This window comes from Molothrus ater, chromosome 14, assembly GCF_012460135.2.
Source record: "Molothrus ater isolate BHLD 08-10-18 breed brown headed cowbird chromosome 14, BPBGC_Mater_1.1, whole genome shotgun sequence".
Taxonomy (NCBI): Eukaryota; Metazoa; Chordata; class Aves; order Passeriformes; family Icteridae; genus Molothrus; species Molothrus ater.
Window position 1 is genome coordinate 915,014 of NC_050491.2, and position 19,987 is coordinate 935,000.

Genomic DNA, 19,987 nt, shown 5'->3' on the forward strand with positions numbered 1-19,987 from the left:
GAATATCAAGACCAGCCCATTTTCCCAATCTGTGGAGCAAAAATTTTCCCAAATTTGGAAAATTTTCCCAATCTGTGGAGCAGTCTGTCTCCACGTTCTATGACCTTCCATCCCTGTGCTGAGCAGAACACATCATGAGCTCTGAAGCATTTAAATGAATAAACTTTATTATTAAAGAAAATACATTTTGCAGCAAAGTAATAAAAAACAACAAAAAAACCTCGTTTGGACACAGGGAATTCAACAGAGGTTACATCCACGCCATTCCCAAAGGCTACTGCATCTCCTCCTCCTTCTGTGTCCTGAACTCCTTCATGCTCCTCTGAAACAAAAGCACAAATGTCACCAACGTGTCCCTGGGGTGGCACAGAGCCACCACCCTGCTCTGCTGGGATTGCTCTGACCAGAGCCTGGAAAGGCTGGGAAGCTCTGACAGAGCTCCAGGTGCTTTTGGAAGTGACTGAGCTTTCCAGTCACTCCAAGGGAAAGGGAGCCAGGCCATGCCATGGATCAGGCAGAGCCTGGCCAAAAAACCTCCCAGGTTCTCCTGCCAAAGGTGTCTCCAACACAGGCCTCAGCCTCCCACTCTGGGATCAAGGGACAGAACTGACCCTGAGTTCCCCAGGAATGGCCCAAGGGAGAGAACTGACCTGGAACTCTCCAGGAATGGCCCAAGGGACAGAAGTGACCCTGAGCTCCCCAGGAATGGCCCAAGGGACAGAACTGACCCTGAGCCCTCCAGGAATGGCCCAAGGGACAGAACTGACCCTAAGCTCCCCAGGAATGGCCCAAGGGAGAGAACTGACCTGGAACACGCCAGGAATGGCCCAAGGGATGGAACTGACCCTGAGCTCCCCAGGAATGGCCCAAGGGAGAGAACTGACCTGGAACTCCCCAGGAATGGCCCAAGGGAGAGAACTGACCCTGAGCCCTCCAGGAATGGCCCAAGGGACAGAACTGACCCTAAGCTCCCCAGGAATGGCCCAAGGGAGAGAACTGACCTGGAACACGCCAGGAATGGCCCAAGGGATGGAACTGACCCTGAGCTCCCCAGGAATGGCCCAAGGGACAGAACTGACCCTAAGCTCCCCAGGAATGGCCCAAGGGACAGAAGTGACCCTGAGCTCCCCAGGGATGGCCCAAGGGACAGAAGTGACCCTGAGCTCCCCAGGAATGGCCCAAGGGACACAACTGACCTGGAACACTCCAGGAATGGCCCAAGGGACAGAACTGACCCTGAGCCCTCCAGGAATGGCCCAAGGGACAGAACTGACCCTGAGCTCCCCAGGAATGGCCCAAGGGAGAGAACTGACCTGGAACACTCCAGGAATGGCCCAAGGGACAGAACTGACCCTGAGCCCTCCAGGAATGCCTCACCTCAAAGGTGTTGAGCACGTGTTGGCAAACACCCATCAGGTCATTCAGCCCTTTCCGGAATGGCTCCACAGCAGGAAGGGCCCCTTTGGGAAAAGATGGATTAGGGACATGGGAGGTGGCTGGGGGCAGTCCTTACCTCCCCAGGGGTGTGCCCCCTCCCCAGCCCCACAGCTTGGGGTGCCAGGGCTGCTCCCAGCCAGCCCAGGTGCCTGGAGGCAGGGATCCTGCTTCCACTGCAGCCAGAGCAGAATTCTGGGAGCAGCCTCTGAGGCTCAGCAAAGGGGCTCAGCACTGCAGTGCCTGGCAGAGGGCAGGGAGAAAGGGCTTTTCTTTATTTAACAGGCTCCTGGGAAGGTGGCATGAGCAGGGGGAATTCCATAAGAACAGGTCTGAGCCATGGAGGGACAGCCCCAGGCTCACCTCTGGTCTGAATCCTGAAGTTGATCTTGCTTTCTGAGGGGTGTGTGATGCAGTAGCCACAGAACTCCACGTCAGGGCTGCAAGAGGGCAGCAGGAGAGAGGAGAGAGGAGAGGGAGCAGTGAGACCCGGGCCAATCCATGGCAAATCCCAGGGAAGTCAGAGGCTCAGGGCATGCCAGGCCTGCTGGGGCTCTGGATGTTTCCAGAATGACTTAGGGGAGGGATGTGCTGAGGGGAAACTCCCTGTGTGTCCTTGTTCCCTCACACCCATCTCTCTGAGCTGAGCTGGAGCTCTGCAGGGCAAAGACATGGCTAGCACCACAACCAGAGCAGTGCCAGCTCTGCAGATCCAAACACAGGATCCTGGATGCTTGCAATTCTCTCTGTAACCAAACCTGCTGCTGCCCTGCTGCTGCCAGAGGCTGAGTGGTCCAGGGCACTGGAGGAGCTCCCAAAATGTTGCAGGGCCTCTCCCTCCAGCTGAGCTGAGTGCTGGGGTTTTGCCCCCAGCTTTGGCCAGCAGCTTCTTTTGCGTTGTCACAGTGATTTATCAGAGGGACCTTAAAGGCCACCCAGTCCCAGCCCCTGCCATGGGCAGGGACACCTTCCACTGCCCCAGGGTGCTCCAGGGTGCTGTCCAGCTGGTGGGACAGTTCCAGGGATGGGAAATCCACAGCCTCTCTGGGCAGCAAACGGAGTCCAGGACCCAGTTACTCCTCCAGCTGCTCAGGAGGGACTGAAAGCCCTGGGCTAAGCTTAACTTGTGTTCCTGGGCAGGGGAGGGTGTGGGGGGAGGCTCAGGAGAGGCTGGTCAGGCCCTTTAAGGGCTGTTGGTGTTCTCAGAGTCCTGACACAGCCCAAGGAAAAGGAGGAGCAGCAGGTGGGAGCAGGGCTCCATGTCTGACAGAAAGGCTGTAAGGGTGTGCACAGAGGGGATTTGGGATGGTTTGTCTCATCCCAGGGACAGCTGAGGTGTGGGTCAGTTGGGAGAAGGCCGGAGCAGGGCATGGATGTCCCTCAGAGGCCCCACTCACTTCTTCATGACCATGTAGCGCAGGGAGTTGCCCAGGGTGTGATCCTCGTCGTGCAGCACGAACGTGACGCAGTTCCCGTCCGTCCCATCCGCCTGGATCTGTCACCAGTGCGAGAGGAGAGAAGCTGTGACCTCCCTGAGGTAGGGGACACCTGAAGGGTGAGGCTCAGCTCCCGTGCTCAGCTTCCCAGAGTAGCTGGGAGGGCTGCAGGTCTCGCTGGGCCACCTCTGGTGCTGCTGTGGGACCAAAACACCTTCAGAGAGGAGGGAAAGCTCCAAAATTCCACCTAGTTTTAAACCAGGCTAGTCCTGACCTCCAGCTGCTGCTGTTCACCACAGGATGATGACAGGGTGTCCCTTGGAGCCACCCTGACATGATTTGTCCTGATGCCGAAGCCACCCCACCACACGAGAGGGTGCCCTACCACTAAGCCAGGCTTGGGAACGACAGAATCAGGGAATCATTTGGGCTGGAAAAGCCCTGCAAGAGCACCAAGTCCAACCATCCCCCAGCACTGCCAAGGCCACCCCGACCCATGTCCCCAAGTGCCACATCCACGCGGCTTTGAAATCCCTCCAGGGACGGGCACTCCACCACTGCCCTGGGCAGCTGTGCCAGGCCGGACAGCACCGTCCATGAAGGAATTTCCCCTAATATCCAACCTGACCCTCCCCGGCACAACGTGAGGCTGCTTTTCCTCGGGAGCAGGGCCCGGCCCCCGCTCCACCTCAGGGAAGGGAGGGAGCGGGGCCCCCCCGATCCCGACCCTGATCCCACCCGCCGCTCCCGGTGTCCCCTCACGGTTTCCAGCACGGGCGCGCTGCCGCTGCCGGCCATGGCGGTTCCGGGCCGCAGCTCCGGGCTCCCGGCGGCCCCGCGGCCGGAAACGCGTCGGGGCCGGGCCGGGCCGGGCGGGGCCGAGCGGGGCCGGCGGGGCCCGGGAGCGCCGGTGAGTGCGGGGGGCCGGGGCGGCCCGGAGCTGGGCTGGCCTGGGCCGGGCCGGGCGTTCGGGTGCGGGGGTTCCAGCCGGGCACAGCCCCAGCCCCAGCCCCAGCCCCAGCGGGCCGCAGGCGCTGCCGGCGGGAGGAGGCCGCGCTCGGCACCGGGAGCGGGACACGGGCACGGGGGGCACGGCGGGTGACCGGGGATTACCGGGGTGTTATTGGCGTGTCACGGGAGAGCTGCGGGCCTGGTACTGGTGTGGTACTGGCCTGTTACCGGGGGCGTTACCGGCATGTTACTGGGGTGTTATTGGTGTGGTACTGGGATGTTTACCGGGGGTGTTGCCGGCATGTTACTGGGGTGTTACATCACTGTGTTACTGGTGGGTTATTGCCGTGTTACTGGGATGTTACTGGTGGGTTATTGGGATATTATTGATATTACTGGCGTGTTACTAGTGTACTGTTGGCTTGTTACCGGAGGTGTTACTGGCATATTACTGGGATATTACTGGGGTGTTATATCACTGTGTTACTGGGGTGTTATATCTCTCTGTTATTGGTGTATTACTGGGGTGTTACATCTCTGTATTACTTGGTTATTTTTGGGGTGTTATATCACTGTGTTACTGGGGTGTTGCTGGGGTGTTATTGCCGTGTTACCAGCCTGTTGCCGGGGCTGTTACCAGCATGTTGTTGGGATGTTATTAGTGTGTTACTGGCCTGTTACTGGGGTATTATTGGTGTGTTACTTGCTTGTTACTGGGGTGTTACCCGTGTATTACCGGCGTGTTATTGAGGTGTTACCGGTGTGTCTGGGGGTGGATGGCATTGCGGATGTAGCACTGCAGGGGTTAATTAATTAACCACAGGTGTGCTGGTGCGGGGTGCAGGGAGGCTGAAGGGAGTCGGGCCCTGCTCCCAGGGAGCAGCCGCAGGATCACAGGATGTGGCTGTGCCAGGGAGGCTCAGGTGGGATAATGGGAACATTCTGGCCTGGACGGGGCTGTCCAGCCTGGCACAGCTGCCCAGGGCAGTGGTGGAGTGCCCGTCCCTGGAGGGATTTCAAAGCCGTGTGGATGTGGCACTTGGGGACATGGGTTGGGGTGGTCTTGGCAGTGCTGGGGGATGGTTGGACTTGGTGCTCTTGCAGGGCTTTTCCAACCCCAACAATTCCCTGATTCCATGCTTTGGGCTGCACGTGTTCCCTCTTTAGAGAGCTGCTTACTCAGTCACCGTGGTGTTGTGTGTCCTCACTCCCCTGCAATGCTGCCTCCAAAGGTGATGGGGCTGGAAGAGCACGTGGATTGATTTCCTTGGTGATTTGTTTCCCTAGTGATGCAATGGGGGCATCTGAAGTAAATTCTGTGTGCAGAAGGGAGGCTGAACTTGGGATCAGTTGGAGCACAAATGTTACAATTCTCAGGTTCAAAATGAACAGGAGAGCCCCAGGACTTCACGGTGGAATATTCTGTAATGAAATAATGATTTTTCCAGCTGCCCAGCAGAGGTTAAAGGGAAGCTTGGGCTGCTTTCTGCTGAGCTCACCCTGCTCAAACGATCTCTTTATTGCAGGAGTTTGCAACTCGCTGGGTTGCAACACCTCCCCTTGTTCCCTTATTCTGTGCTTAAACGGCAGCGTGGTGCCCTTTGCTTTCTGGTAAGAGGATTTCTGCAAGTGCAGGCAGGGACCTTCCCTGGCTCACTGGCACTAAGCTGGGAATCTTTGGGCCAGAAGAGTGGCTGGAAAACAGTAAATCATCCTTACAGGAGTTCTAAACATCATGCTGGGACTGAGCCTGTGTTTCTGATGTTCCTTAAGAGGTTTTTCTGTGCCTTTTTTCTGTGCCCTTGTATTGGGAGGGAATTGTTCCCTGGCACAGGTGCCCAGAGCAGCTGTGGCTGTCCCTGGATCCCTGGCAGTGCCCAAGGCCAGGCTGGACAGGGCTTGGAGCAGTGGGAGGTGTCCCTGCCATGGCAGGAGTGGCTATGGATGGGCTTTGAGGTCCCTCCCAACCCAAACCATTCTGGGTTTCTAGGATACCTCAGTTCAGTCCCCAGAGGGACCTCAGGCAGCAGCTTGTGCATCTTGCAGGGTCTTTTTGGAAGTCTTGGCTGCTTCCAGCTGTGTAATGTTATAAGTTTAGATAGGAAAAAGCTCTGCAGAGGGGTTGATTTGAAGGGATTTCATTCCTAACTGCTGAGGAAGGACGTTCTGTGGCAGTTTAACAGATTTGTGTCACTAACAGGAGTAACACAGGGCTGGTACAGGCTGCTCAGGGAGGAAAATGCTCCTGGTTAATGTCTTCTACTTCATTTAACCCCTTCTGCTCAGAGCTGGGGCTGGTGTTCCTGCCAGGCACAGAGCTCCTGTGTCCTGAGCACGATGAGGGCCAGGAATTTGGGGAGTCAGGGCTGTGAACTCAGGGAGTTGAGGGTGTGAACCCCGGGAGGGAGAGCCAGGAACTCAGGGAATTGAGGTCTGTGGCATCCTCCAGTGCCAGTGAGTGCCACCTCACTGCTGCTGCTGCCGAGGTGTCACCTCAGGTTCCACCAAAATCCACTGTTAAAAGAGCAGAGATTTGTGGGAATTGTCTAAACCCTTCACAATCCTCATTTGTTGAGGTATCTGTGTGTGTGGGGGCTCTGTACCCCGAGTCTCAGCTGTCCTTGCAGGGCAAGGGGAGGGTTTGGGATGTGTTTTCTGCTGCAGCTGCTCCTTTCTGTGGCTCCTGGGTGACTGCAGGAGCAGACAGTGGTTTTCTGGTGCTGGACACTCAGCTGATTGCTCAAGGGGTGTTTGTGATTCCAGGCTGTGCCCTGCTGTTGCTCCATGGGCCTGGGACAGCCCTGGGCTGCCCAAACCCTCTGTGTCCAGTGGCTCTGCAGGGACAGGAGGGTGCAGTGAATTCCCTGGGCTGAGTTAGCTCACAATATTATTTAAGACAGGAGCATTTTGACCTGAAAATGAGCCAAAGTGGAGATTACTCAGAGCTGAAACATAAAGGAGTAAGCAATTCCTTGGAAGCTTCCTGCAGGAGCCAGCACCTCTGCCTGAAGAGCAACCAAGGCAGAAACCAGACCCTACAAGTTTATGAGGATGAAAGAAAACTAAACCTTGGATAAGTCCCATGAAATGCTGCTCACAGCAGAGGGAAGGGCAACCCCCACAGCCAGAGCAGCTGGGGCTGCCCCTGGATCCCTGGCAGTGCCCAAGGCCAGGCTGGACACTGGGGCTGGGAGCACCTGGGACAGTGGGAGGTGTCCCTGCCATGGGGATGGTCTTGAGGTCCCTTCCAGCCCCAACCATTCCATGGTTCTGTTCCCCTTGGCAGTGCTCCCAGGTGGTTGTGTGGAGTCTGTCTTGTGAGTAAATCCATGACTTTATCCTTTTCCCCTCCAATGCTGGGCTCAGACTGTGGGAGGTTTGGAGATGCTCTGGTTGGTGCCAAGCCTGGATCTGTGGGACTCAGCCTGCCCAGGTGAGCCCTGCTGGGGTGGTGGTTGGATCTCCCTTCCTGGCCTTGTTAATCCAGAAGAGATCCCTAATTCTCACCAGGCAGTGCCAGGGGGATGGAAAATCTGGGTCCAGAAGCCCAGGCAGCCCTGCTGCTCTGTGGCTGTTCCCAGAGAGCTCTCCTGGGGCTTCAGGAGAGGTCTGTGATCGTGCACAGAACAGAGCAGGTAATAAGCAGGGCCTAAGCACAAAGTGAAAAATGAGATTTTTGGGTTTTGCAGGGTCCAAAGTCGTTCTAAGTCCTTGCTGAGCAGAAAAGAGGCTTATGGATGTGCAGGATGAGCAGGGCAGCTGGCCCAGCTGGGCTCTGACATGTGCTCCGTGTGTTAGATCTGGCTCTGGCCATAGATTAATGTGCTGATACTTGAGCTGATTAAGAGTGTCCCTTTCTGTGGCAGCAGGGGTGTTTTTCCAGCTCTGGAGACTTAGGGAATCCCACAATGGTTTGCGTTGGAATGGAGCTTGAAGCTCATCCAGTTCCAACTCCCAGCACCTTCTGCTACCCCAGGTGGCTCCAAGCCTCATCCAGCCTGGCCTTGGCCCCTTCCAAGGGATCCAGGGGCAGCCCCAGCTGCTCTGGCTGTGGGGGTTGCCCTTCCCTCTGCTGTGAGCAGCATTTCATGGGACTTTTCCAAGGTTTAGTTTTCTTTCACTCTCATAAACTTGTAGGGTCTGATTTCTGCCTTGGTTGCTCTTCAGGTAGAGATGCTGGCTCCACAGGGAGCTGTGCATCAGCTGTGCAGCTGTGTAGCAGCTGATGCTGCTGCAACCCTCACAGGGCACCAGAGGTAATGAAAACCCTTTTTCTAGAGGGTTTTGTGTCGTTGGGAGCAGAGCTAAAAGGGGAAATGAGAGAACTTGGTGGTTGTGATGTCCTGGCTGATTCCTGCCCATGTCCTGCTCCCTGTGCCAGGGGACACTGTGCAGGTGCCCCCAGTGCTGATGTCCCTGTTTTGTCCCCAGCAGGAGAGCAGCCATGGCCATCCTGTTTGCAGTGGTGGCGAGGGGCACCACCATCCTGGCCAAGCACGCCTGGTGTGGGGGGAACTTCCTGGAGGTCACCGAGCAGATCCTGGCCAAAATCCCATCTGAGAACAACAAACTGACCTATTCCCATGGCAAGTGAGTAACTCCTGTCCTGGGGGACTGTGGGGATGCATGAGGGCAGGGACAAACTGGGTGGGGTGTGTTTGGGGGTTTTTCTGTGATTCTGCAGTTTCTTTCCATCCAAATTCCCATTTGATGGAATGTGCCACCAGCTCAGTAGCTACTTCTGTCCCTCAGAACTCTGCAGCATAACCAGGATTTGAGTTCAGCTCCAGCAGCAGCACAAAGCAGTTGATACAAAATCAAATTTTTCATCTTTATACAATTGCAAAGTGAGCTGGAGGGTGCCCAGGTGTGGAATCTTTGGAGTTTGGCTTCTGGAAGCTTCCCCTGGATTTTCTGAGGCTTGAACGTGGCTTTAGGTGAAGCTGTCACCCTTCCTGGGGGCTTTGAGAGAAGCTGTGCTCACAGATCACATCTTGAGCTGCCCCAGATCTAGTCTGCAGGACAGAGGGGTTTTTCCCAGGATTTTCCCAGCTCTCTGAACTCTTGGTCAGTGTTGGTAGGACAGTGTTGGTAGGACAGGATGCTTCATCATCTGTGACTTCCTGCACGTGGGAAGTAGGTGAGTCAATAGGAACAAACTAGAACAACCATGGAAAAAACAGATTTAGAGGTGTTGGAGCCCAGTCCAGCTCTTTTTTTGGAATTGGCAGCATGGCTGGATCATCTCTGGTGCCCAAGCTGTTGTGTCAGAGCTGTTCTGAGGATGCAGAACTGGGCTGGGCTTCCCATGTGCTCAGGAGCACAGCAGTCCCTGGGGGAGATGTTCTGGAGGCAGTGCCTGCTCTGGAGTCTGACACACCTTGGATGCTGCAGCTCTTCTCTCCTGCTGGAATTTTAAGGATAAATTTGAATATTTTAAGTTATTCCTTTAAAATGACTTTGCCTTGAGTGCTGTTCAGCCAAGTGGAAAGCTGAGTTTCAGGAGTGCTGTGGTGCATTTTTGGAGGTAACTGGGCAGAATGTGGGAGCTGTGAAGCTTGATGAGCACTTGGAGTTGTTCCTCCTGTCTGGAACCTCCCAGGGATCTTCTGCCTCCCAGCCTATAGGCTGAAAAACTCCCTGGGTTCTGTCCAAGATAGTTCATCCTGTTCTGAAACAGGAAAAACTTGAGTTTCTTTGAACTTTGAACTCCTTAAATTCATTTAATGAGTTCTTTTTGTTTCTAAGAACTTCTGAGTCTTTTGTATAAATCTCCAAGGAAAAGCAGCCCTCTGGCATCAGGAATTCTTGGGTTTCTCTCTCTCTGTTCTTGGCCTCTCTGAGGAATCTACAGGGTGGTACCAGACAAGTTTCACCTCCCTCTTTCCAGGAGAGTTGTGGATGTGCAAGGATTTTTGAACGTTTTTATAGGAACAGACCTTCAGGGCAGAGACCTGTGCCCCAGCCTCACTTCCCTGGACATTTACCTTGGACGTGTTTATCTGTGCCAGCTCCATAGAATAACTGGGATTTTCTCTTGCCAGCCCCCAAAGGCCCCACAGGCAGCATTGTCACCTGGAAAATGAAATTCTGGAAATGTGGCAGCTTCCAATGACGTTTTGTTTGTTCCTTTCAATTCCCTGCAGTTACCTGTTCCATTACATCTGCCAGGACAGGATCATTTACCTGTGCATCACAGATGATGTGAGTATTGGGGACACAGCTACAGCCCTGGGAAATTGGGCAATTTTGGTTTTGATGTGGCAGTTATTAGTGAGGGCTGCTCTGAGGTGCCTTTTCGCCCTCTGGAGCTGCTGTAACTCCGGTTACAGCTTTGAGCTCAGCCCAGAGCTCACATGAGACTTGTGGCATGGTTTGGGTTGAGAGTGACCTTCAAAACCATCCATTCCAACCCTGCCATGGGAGGGACCTTCCAGTCCTGTGGGTTGGGAGTTCTGGGGTGAAGCTCTTGGCTTTGCCCAGTTTCTGTCTCAGTGCAGGGGGTTGGTGGTGCAGAGACCACTCCAGCTGCCAGTGGAATTTGCCTGGTGCTCCTGAATTCTGGGAGTGCTGCAGGAAATGCTCCCGCTGAGTGCAGGAGTGGAGCTGGCCCAGCCCCGGGGCTGCCAGTGCCCCAGCCAGAGCTGGAGTGCAGCCCCCAGCCCTGGGGCTGCTGTTCCTGACTGTGTGTGCTCTCTGCTGCCAGGACTTTGAGCGCTCCCGAGCCTTCACGTTCCTGAACGAGATCAAGAAGCGGTTCCAGACCACGTACGGCTCGCGGGCACAGACTGCCCTGCCCTACGCCATGAACAGCGAGTTCTCCTCTGTGCTGGCTGCGCAGCTGGTGAGGCCCTGAGCTCCCTGGCAGCCCAGCCTCCCCAGAAACCCTCCTCGGGTGGGCTTGGGGGTGTCTTGCCTTGGAAAACCAGGAGTCGGCTGAGGAAGGCAGGAGCCTCCCCTGACATGGAAAATGTAAACCCCCTCCCTCCAAATTGCTATAAATTTTAAATTAAGGGGCTCTCAGGCAAAAAATAAGGGAGCAGGAATAACAGTTCTTTGCTAGGGAAGAAAATGAAAAGATAAAATAAACAATGCAGTAAACTAAACCGACACTGACAGAGTCAGAACACAACCTGACACCCTGTGGGTCAGGCTGTTGGCACAGTCCCATTGGAATTGTGGCTCAGCCCTCCTGCAGTGTCAGGGCTGGAGCAGGGATCCTGGAGAAAGGTGCAGTCTCTTCCTCTCAAGATCCAGGGCAAGAGGCAGCTGCTGTTCCTCTGGGAAATCCAGTGTGTGACCCTGTTCACAGGGGTCTGAGGATGAGGGAAGAGATGAGGATCTGACTCCATGTTTCAGAAGGCTGATTTATTATTTTATGATATATATTATATTAAAACTATACTAAAAGAATAGAAGAAAAGATTTCATCAGAAAGCTGGCTAAGAATAGAATAGGAAAGAATGATAAAAGCTTGTGTCTTGGACAGAGTCTGAGCCAGCTGACTGTGATTGGCCATTAATTAGAAACAACCACATGAGCCCAATCCCAGATGCACCTGTTGCATTCCACGGCAGCAGATAATTATTGTCTACATTTTGTTCTTGAAGCTTCTCAAGAGAAAAAAATCTTAAAGAAAAGATTTTTCAAAAAATATCATAGCTACATTCTGACACCCTGTGGGTCAGGCTGTTGGCACAGTCCCATTGGAATTGTGGCTCAGCCCTCCTGCAGTGTCAGGGCTGGTTCTGCTGGAGCAGGGATCCTGGAGAAAGGTGCAGTCTCTTCCTCTCAAGATCCAGGGGAAGGAGAGGCAGCTGCTGCTCCTCTGGGGAATCCGGTGCAGAAGCTGTGCTGGTGTTCCAGAATCTCAGATTATATCCAGGTAGGAATGCTTGGCTCCTCCTCTGGGCTCACATCTCCCAATGGGATGCTGTAGCTCTTATCAGCCATGCAGGGACATTCAATGGCTGTTATCAGCAGGTGTCCCCCTGAGGGAGGAGTGGGTGTGGGAGAGATAAGAAAACTGCCCACTTGACAGAAGCCAACTGCCATACAGATGGCAAATAGATACAATTTGCTTCACAGTCCAGGACAGGGGGATTTGAGGTGTCCCTTGCATTAAAGATGAGGTGTCCTGGGAATGGTGGCTTTAGGGCTGTCCCCAGCCTGTGGTCTGTGTCCCCAGGCTCTCAGAGCTCTGCTGGGGCTGTTCTCCAGGGAGGCCTTGGCTCTTTTGCTGTTTATCCCATGGAAGGAAGGAGCCAGGTTTGGGGGTGTCACAGCTGCAGGAGGAGGGGCCCTTTGTGGGCACAGCAGAGCCCTCCCCAGTGCAGGAATTGTGGAGCAGTCCCAGCTGGACCAGTTGTGTGGTGGCTGCAGGGTGAGGCCAGGGCTCTGAGGGAGGATTTGCACCTGTGCTGCTCCTGCCTGAAGTTTGCACTGGAATTTGGGGCTGTGCAGGTGGTTTGGAGCAGGGAGAGGCACAGGAGCTCATTCCAGGAGCTGCTCCTTGCCTTCCACAGCAGGGGGAGAGCAGGGAATAGCAATGCCAGTGCAAAATGAATAGGATTAACTTCCTGTGTGTGAGGAAGGAGCTTTTCCTCCAGGCTTTGCTGTGTGGGGACTGAAACTACCCAAAGTGCTGACTCATCACTTCATAAGCTCTTTGGGGCTGGAATAAGCTGGAATTGCCTTATCAGAAAGGCCAGGCTGTCTTGGGAGCCATGGGGCTGATATTCCTCTAAAATCCCAACCTTTCCATCTCCCTGAGCACGGGAGGAGCTGCCTGCCTGAGCTTTTCCACATTGCTGGCATGCAGGATCCGCTGAGGGGAGTTGAGTGCTGACAGAGCCCTTCCCTCCCCTGGTCCCATGGGATGTGAGGGCTGACATTCCCTGCTGGGGTGGCCTCCAGGAGGTTCCTGTGTGAGGCAGAGATCCAGCCCCAGCTCAAGTGCAGTGCTCAGATAATCCTGGAGAGGGAGGCTGTGCTTCCAGTAAAACCAGTGCCCAGCTTTGACTGTGGCCAGCCTGAAACCTCCTGGGAATCTCCCCCTGAGGAGAAGGTGGAGGAGGAGGAGCTGCTTGTGAGTCACGAGTTGTGACTGCCCAAGTGGGGGTGGCAGTGTCAGACTCTGGCTCCCTGTGCTGTCAGAAATTGAACTCCTAACCAGAAGAAAATCAGGATTTAAGCAGCTACGTGGGTGATCATGGAGCAGAGCTGTTGTGATGTGAACAGTGACTAAAATCCATGCAGGAATAACAGAGCTCAGTTCCCTGATGCTGACTGGGCCTTGGATCCTGCAAGCCCTCAGGCTCCTTTAGCCTGCTGTTGGCTCATGCTGCTCTCACCCACCCCGAGCTGTGCAGTCACCAGAGGATCCCTGGGATCCCCAAACTGGGGGAACAGTCTGGGAGAAGTCCCTGTCACTTGTGAAGGGAATGGAGGGGGAGGGATGACAGGAATGGTGCTCAGGATAAACACCAGAGGGGCTGGCAGCAGCAGAGCTGTCAGTGAGGGCTCAGCTGTACCCAGGAGGTGACAGGGCAGATCCTCTGGGATGGCTCTGGGACATGGGATGGCTCCTGGCTCCTCCATTCCTTTGGGGAGAGCAGTCAGACTGGCCACCTTCTCCATCTAGTGTGGTGTTCCCAAACTGTTGGCTTCTTGAGGCTCCTCTTTTCCCTGGCTCCTGGTCTTTGAGGCTCCTGTTTTCCCTGTTCTTGCAGGAATGTGCCCCCTGTTGATGGAGTGACCAAATTATTCTTTGTCTGCCTACAAAGGCAAAAACCCAAAAGTTTCTCTCCTCAATTTAGTAAAAGGACACCCATAAAACCTTGAAGACTTCACCTCAGACCTAGAGCTACCCAATTCGCCAGAAGCCAAGAGGTCCTCCTCAGTAATTCACTAAAAAAAAAAGAAAATAAAAGAAATAATCACTTTTATAGAGTGTTTTAATAAGAGTACAAATCTCTTACCCCTAACTCAAGTTTTTCTCTATAAGAAAATAACAAAATAACAAAAGGCAAAATAACAAAAGACAAAATAAACAAGTTTTTCTCTATATTTTGTCTTTTGTTATTTTGCCTTTCGTTATTTTGCCTTTTATTACACTTCATTAAACTATTTATTATCTTTGTTATTTTGCCTTTTTTAAAACCTTTTTCTGTTTCCAACACAACCTCCAAAACCATCCTACTAATTTTAAACCATTCCAAGTAGCAAAGTTATCTCAAGTGTAACAAATTCCTCTTAGAGCTCATAAGACCAAGCTCAAGGAGTACAATATGATGTTCTCTGTTGCAGAAATACCACTCAGAGAGCAAGGGCCCGGACCAGGTGGCAGAGACACAAGCCCAGATCGATGAACTCAAAGGGATCATGGTCCGGAACATAGGTACTGCTTCCCTGGGAAATGCTCTCTGCACCTGCTTTCATTTGGGGTTTGGCTGTTGCCAAGTCTGACCACTCAAAATAGAGGGTGAGATCTGGAATTGAGCAGAATTCAGTCCCAGAATGCAGCCTGTGTGATGTGAGGCTGTTCCCTAAGGCCCTGGTTATCCCAGGAAGGCTGGAAGCTGCAGCCAGGAGCTCCTGGCTTGGGTTTGGGTGTTGGGAGCAGCTCTGGGGATTTCACCTTCAGAGCTGGATTTTTTGTCTCTTGTCTCCAGACCTTGTGGCACAAAGAGGAGAGAAGCTGGAGCTGCTGATTGATAAAACAGAGAATCTTGTGGATTCGGTGAGTCTGGGGAAGTCCTGGGAGTGGGGAAGTTGTGTTCCTGCACCAGGGAGGTGGGGACAGCTCCTGGAGACACTTGAAGGGCACAGAGGAATTGAGGCCTGCAGGGAATCCTTTCCCCTCCAAGCTGTTTCCCAGCTGCTTCCCAGTTTGGGAAAGCTCCAGCTTCCCCCTGCTCCCTGTGCCACAGCCAGCCAAGGGTGACACATCCCTGTCCTCATCCCTTGTGTCCAAGGTGGGGAAGACCCTCTCGTTAAATGCAGTGATAGGAGAGATAAAATCACAATTTACACTTCCCTGGCAGCCTGGCTGAAGGCAGCTGGCTGCAAATAAACTGGAAAATGTGCATCTGTGGAGTTGTTCTGATACCAGCAGGGAAAGTGTGGCTGATTTCAAATTAAAAAAGCTGAGTTGTTGCATCTAAATAATCTTTAAAGACTCTGGAGCTTCTTGGAGTGTTTCTGAGGAAGCGAAGACTAAAAAAAACCCCAAATTAAAGTAATTATAAAGCACAGTTATCTAGCAAAGTGCTGTGCACTCTGGAAGCTTTTTGTCTTTCCTTTGGGAATCCCTGGCCCTGGCTCAGCATCCTCCTCTGCAGCATCCTGGCTCGGAGCCCAGCTCCTGTGGCATCCAGTCCTGGGGCTGGGAGAGTGCCAGGAGCTCCTGTGTGTGGCTGTGGGGATCCAAACATCCCTGAGCTGTCTCAGAGCCCTCCTGCTTTGGAGGGCAGCAGAGGTGCCAGGAGTTTATCCAGCAGGGAGCAGTCCTGGAGCTCCCAGGTGTTCAAACCTTCCCCTGTCCTCAGGTGGTGGCAGGGCTGAAAGCTCAGGTAAAGCTTTAGGGAAAGGGACTGGAATTCCTTCACCAGCTGGGCTGAGCTCATGGAGGAGCTGGCCCAGGGAGTGCAGGCTTTTGGAAAGCACAGGGAGATGGAGGGATGGAACATCCTTCAGTGGGAATGTCCCACAGCCCAGGAGGACGCATCCCTGGAGATCCAGGGCTGGTGTTCTTCACCTTGGGAATGTACCCCAAGGCAGAACTGCAGCTGCCAGGATGCTGCAGCCTCAGGAAGGTGGTTTGTAGGAAAAGCTGGCACTGCCCAGTGGGAGGAGCTGCTGGAGTGGCTGCTCCCAGGGGCAGGTGCATCCTACCTGGGCTGTGTGGGAATAATGGCTGCACTGACCCAGCCTGGGGGCGTTGGGGTCGTTTGGTGCCCAAACCCTATTGTGAATGCATGAAATTGCAGGGTACAGAGAGGACACTTGGGATGGGACAAGCTTTCCATAACAGGTTACCCAGAGCAGCTGGGGCTGCCCCTGGATCCCTGGCAGTGCCCAAGGCCAGGCTGGACACTGGGGCTGGGAGCAGCCTGGGACAGTGGGAGGTGTCCCTGCCATGGCAGGGGTGGCACTGGAGGAGCTTTAGATCCCTTCCAACCCAATCCATCCTGGGATTTCCCTTGTTTTCCCTTGCAGTCAGTCACTTTCAAAACCACCAGCAGGAACCTTGCCCGAGCCATGTGTATGAAGAACCTCAAGCTCACCATCGTCATCATCATCGTGTCCATTGTGAGTGTGCAGCCTGGAGCTGCTGTGCCAGGCTGAGCCCCTGGAAACTCCAAACCCCTGTCACTGTCCTGGGATCTTTGTGTGCCCAGCTCTGCCTGGGAGGGCAGAACCAGGGCAGGGCCTCCTGATGGGCTTGTATGAGGAGAGGGTGAAGGGCCTGGGCAATCAGTACTGCAGGGAGTGCCTGGAGGGGCTCAGCCTGGAGAAGAGGAGGCTCAGGGGGGACCTTCTGGCTCTTCAAGCACCTGGAAGGAGGTTGTGATGGGGTGGGGTTGGCCTCTTCTCCCAGGCAAGTGGGGAAATGGGCTCAGGTTGCACTTGGGGGTTAAGGTTGGATATTAGGAAAAATTCCTTCCCTGACAGCCCAGGGCAGTGCTGGGGTCAACATGGAGGGGTTCAGAAAATGAGTGGATGTGGCACTTTGTGACATGGTTTGGTGGATGTGGGGGGATTTGATCAAAGGTTGGACTCGATGATTGTGGAGGTCTTTTCCCACCTTTGTGACCCTCTGAGGGGAGATGGGGACACCCTGACCAGGAGCTGCCCCTGCTTGCCCCAGGAGCAGCTGGAGGTGCCCTGCTTGTGCTGGGGTGGCTTTTGAGCTCTCAGTCCTGGTGGGATCTTGTTCTGTGACTCTGAAGTGGCTTTTTTGGTGTGACGGTTCCCCTCCAGCTGTGAGGACTGTGGATGGAGCAACTGCAGGGTCAGGGTGGGAAGCACTTTGTCACCTCCATGGGGACACTTCTTAGCTGCAGGGGTGTGGAGGGACAGGAGGGTGTTAGACAGGTTCTTCAAGGCTTTGACCATCAGAGGTTTCCATGTCTGTGCTGTGGCAGTCAGTGAATGTTGGGAATCCCTCATCCCTCCCCAGGTGATCCTGCTCATCATCCTGTCAGCTGTGTATGGTGGCCTGGCCTAGCCCAGCTGTGTGCAGAAGTAACTGGAGCTGCTCACCAGGAGATGAGGCAGAGTGTGAAGAAGGAACCTCCAGAGTGACTCCTGCCTGTCACCACTGCCACCTTCCACCTCCCATCCCTCCAGGACTTCAGACTTTTTGCCTTATCACCCAGACAGACCCAGCTGGTTGCTGCTCTGCAGCTGTGACCTCAAGAGTGGGCTGGGTTAATTACTTGAAAGGATTTTTGTGTTCCTTTTGCTGTCCCAATGCCACCCCTGCAGAGGGTTCTGTGCATGCTGGCCCCGTGTCCGTGTGGCTTTTCCTGGCTGGGGACAGGAGTGGCTGCAGCTCTCCCCCTGGGATGGAGCTGTCCCACAGAGAAGGTTCAGGGTGGGCTGGGTCAAACTAACAGGGACAGGTGGGTTTGGGGTCCCACAGAGCCTCTCCTGCACATCTGGCCACATCTGGTGGCTCCCAGTGCTGCACCATGGGGAGGTCACGGTGTCACCCTGGTAGGAACAAAAGGGGTCTGGGCTTTGTGCACTCACAGGTGGAGGTGCTGCTGCTGGGGACAGGGAGCAGGGAGGTGTCCCTGTTCCTGCAGTGATCCTGCAGGCAGGAGGAGGGTGTGGGGTCACCTCAGGGTGTGCCATGGCTGCCTCTTCATCCTCACTTCTTCCTCATCTCCCCCTGGGCTGGAGGCTGAAGGGACACAGCAACGGGGCCGGTTGCACACGGTTCAGGATCTGCTTCCTCACAGATGATTTCTCCTGCTCTTCTTTGGAGGCTGGACTGCAATGAGTATAATTCTGGCACTGGCTACGGTGAATTTGGGGCCAGTCTGGTTTGCTGAGGTGCCAGGGAGCTGCTGCTTGTGCTTCTCCTGGAAGGTGTGCACTGAATCTGGAGGACAGACAAATGGTGGAGTTGGTGGCTGGTGACTTTCTCCAAGGTCTGAGGGAGAAGGGCTCTGCCCGAGGATGAGCGTTCTCCTGTGGGAGGATTTCAAACCAAACCCAAGGCTGGTAACCAAATGCAGGCTCAGGGGTGCTGTTTCTGTGCCAGCTGCACACCTCCATCCCAAGCCAGGCCTGGCTGAGGAGCTGGAGCTGCTGGGGCCTGGGAAAGGGCTGGGGGCACTTCTGTCATGGAGCTGAGGGGCTCCTTTCCCAGGGAAAAAATGGAAACATGCTTCAGGGGGGAAGGAATCTGCTTTTGGCCCAGAGAAGTCGAGGGATGGAAGGGGAGGCTTCTTGTGGTGCCTGAGCTGGAGCACAGAGTTGGTGCCATGAGGTCCTGGTGACACTGGCAGGGTGGGGAGGTGGCTCTGCTGCTCCTTCCCGTGTGGCACTGACCATGGAGCTTCCCAGCAGGGCCCAGGTAGAGTTACAGTCTCCTAGGAACAGTGGCTCCTTTGGATTTGTCTTCTGCTAGGCTGAAGTTTCACCAAGGGCGATTGGCTCTTGATATCCATGAAGTGCCAGTGGCCACTGGCACCTGCTTCTCTTTCTGTTCTGAATGTGAAGTTGGAGCCCCCTCCCTGCAGCTCCTGCTCCTGCAGCCCCAGGTCCAGCTGTGCATGTTTTAGGGATTGTGCTGTACCATGTTCATTTGGATGATTTGTCTTATGTACAAACAATTTTTAAAGAAAATCCTTCCTTTCCTTCTTGAGGATGCACTGAGGCATTAGTGTAAAAAACCATTACCTTGATTTCAATAAAATTCCTGTACAGAAAGCAGAGTTCCATGGTTCTATGGAACACCTACCTTAGGAATGCTCTGAGCTGATGCAGGGGGAGGTTTTGGAAGCAGGCTCATGCTTGGGGATGAGGGAGTTGGATTTCCTCTTGGACTTGCAGAAGTTGTTGGGAGTTGTTGATTGTTACCTCAGTTTGAGGCAAAGCTGCATTTTAATGGTATCAGCCAGGGCTTGGGATGATAGACAATATTGGGAGCTGAAGTGAGAGCACTTGGTGTGGGAACAGCTCAGAAAAATGAAAGGATAAAATTAAACTAACAGTTCCTGAGTGTGATGGTTCTGTCAGAGCTGTGCTGTGTTCCCTCCTGAAGTGGGACAGCCTCTCCCAAGTGCCTGTCAGCATCAGGTTTGTACTGGAAACACCTGGAAATCCAAACAAATCCAACCTCAGCACTTTCCTGCTGCTCTGCTCAGCCTGGAACTGCATCCAGGTCTGCATCTCCACAGCCAGCCAGGCTGGAAAACACAGAAACAATCCCACCTGCCTGAGTGGCTTTAACTGGGATGTAGCCTTCAACTAGTTAATATCTGACTCTTTCAGGACGTTTCTGTTCTGCCCCTACTGTTACATGTCCATGAGGAGCAGCAGCTCTTGACTCAGGTGGGTGGAGAAAGGCAGTGCCTGGAAAATCCACTTTGGAACACAGGGCACAGAAAAGGCAACAGGAGAAGCCTCCAGTAACAGAAATCAGACAGATGTTGCTGCTCTTTTACCTTTCTGTGCCCTGGGAAGATCAGTGTGAGCAGGGCCCAGCTGTGGCAGCAGGGAGAGGTCTCAGAAAAGTGTTCTGATGAGGGAAGAGCCTCAACAGGGCAGTGCTGGCACCCCATGGAGCTTTATCAGGGTGGGAGGGACAGAGCAGCAGCTCCAGCTGAGCCTCCTGGGCCCCTTCTCTGCCCTGTGAGTGCTGCTGGTGCCAGCCCTGGCCTGGCAGGGCTGGGTGCTGGCACAGGAACACTGCTGGGCCCCTCACAGCACTGGGGGCACAACTGGCTAAGTGTCTCTTCCTCTTTTCCTGGATCACAAGAGATCCCTGCAGTGCAGAACTTCCCCTGTGCTGCTTCCTGCCTCTGTTTCTGCTCAGGCCACGTGTGGAGGTTTCAGAAATGGCACACACTGAGTGCCTTGTCCTGATCCCTGAGGAATTAAAGGTAAATCTCACTCCTTGCATCCTACCAGACTTTATTGAGGCCCTG

General features: G+C 54.2%; 2 protein-coding genes across 3 annotated transcripts; one reads left to right on the plus strand and one right to left on the minus strand.

Moving 5' to 3' along the window:
* Positions 1–145: 145 nt before the first annotated feature.
* Positions 146–3,729, minus strand: LOC118698554 (DNA-directed RNA polymerases I and III subunit RPAC2-like). The gene is made up of 5 exons (XM_036401913.2): positions 3,633–3,729; positions 2,832–2,929; positions 1,798–1,874; positions 1,378–1,460; positions 146–322 (listed from the first exon to the last, which is right to left on the minus strand). Exons 1-5 carry the CDS (start codon positions 3,666–3,668, stop codon positions 275–277), a joined length of 342 nt encoding a protein of 113 aa, XP_036257806.1. The 5' UTR covers positions 3,669–3,729; the 3' UTR covers positions 146–274.
* VAMP7 (vesicle associated membrane protein 7) lies at positions 3,702–18,767 on the plus strand. 2 transcript variants are annotated; one of them, XM_036401911.2, is made up of 8 exons: positions 3,702–3,780; positions 8,256–8,411; positions 9,968–10,025; positions 10,528–10,665; positions 14,130–14,220; positions 14,495–14,562; positions 16,041–16,133; positions 17,005–18,767. In XM_036401911.2, the coding sequence occupies exons 2-8, from the start codon at positions 8,266–8,268 to the stop codon at positions 17,050–17,052; spliced, it is 642 nt and encodes a 213-aa protein (XP_036257804.1). In that variant the 5' UTR covers positions 3,702–3,780; positions 8,256–8,265; the 3' UTR covers positions 17,053–18,767. The 2 variants fall into 2 exon arrangements, with proteins under 2 accessions (XP_036257804.1, XP_036257803.1); XM_036401910.2 differs by having other exon boundaries at positions 3,752–3,780; positions 8,253–8,411.
* The last annotated feature ends 1,220 nt before the right edge of the window (positions 18,768–19,987 follow it).

Excerpts from the sequence above, each read along its gene's own strand:
- LOC118698554 (XM_036401913.2), bottom strand. The coding sequence starts at position 3,668 with ATGGCCGGCAGCGGCAGCGCGCCCGTGCTGGAAACC. Across the intron at positions 2,930-3,632 it reads GCGCGCCCGTGCTGGAAACC|ATCCAGGCGGATGGGACGGA; the intron begins GTGAGGGGACAC and ends CACTGGTGACAG. Across the intron at positions 1,461-1,797 it reads CTTCAGGATTCAGACCAGAG|GGGCCCTTCCTGCTGTGGAG; the intron begins GTGAGCCTGGGG and ends CTTTTCCCAAAG.
- VAMP7 (XM_036401911.2), top strand. The coding sequence starts at position 8,266 with ATGGCCATCCTGTTTGCAGTGGTGGCGAGGGGCACCACCATCCTGGCC. Across the intron at positions 10,666-14,129 it reads CTGTGCTGGCTGCGCAGCTG|AAATACCACTCAGAGAGCAA; the intron begins GTGAGGCCCTGA and ends TCTCTGTTGCAG. Across the intron at positions 14,563-16,040 it reads CAGAGAATCTTGTGGATTCG|TCAGTCACTTTCAAAACCAC; the intron begins GTGAGTCTGGGG and ends TTTCCCTTGCAG.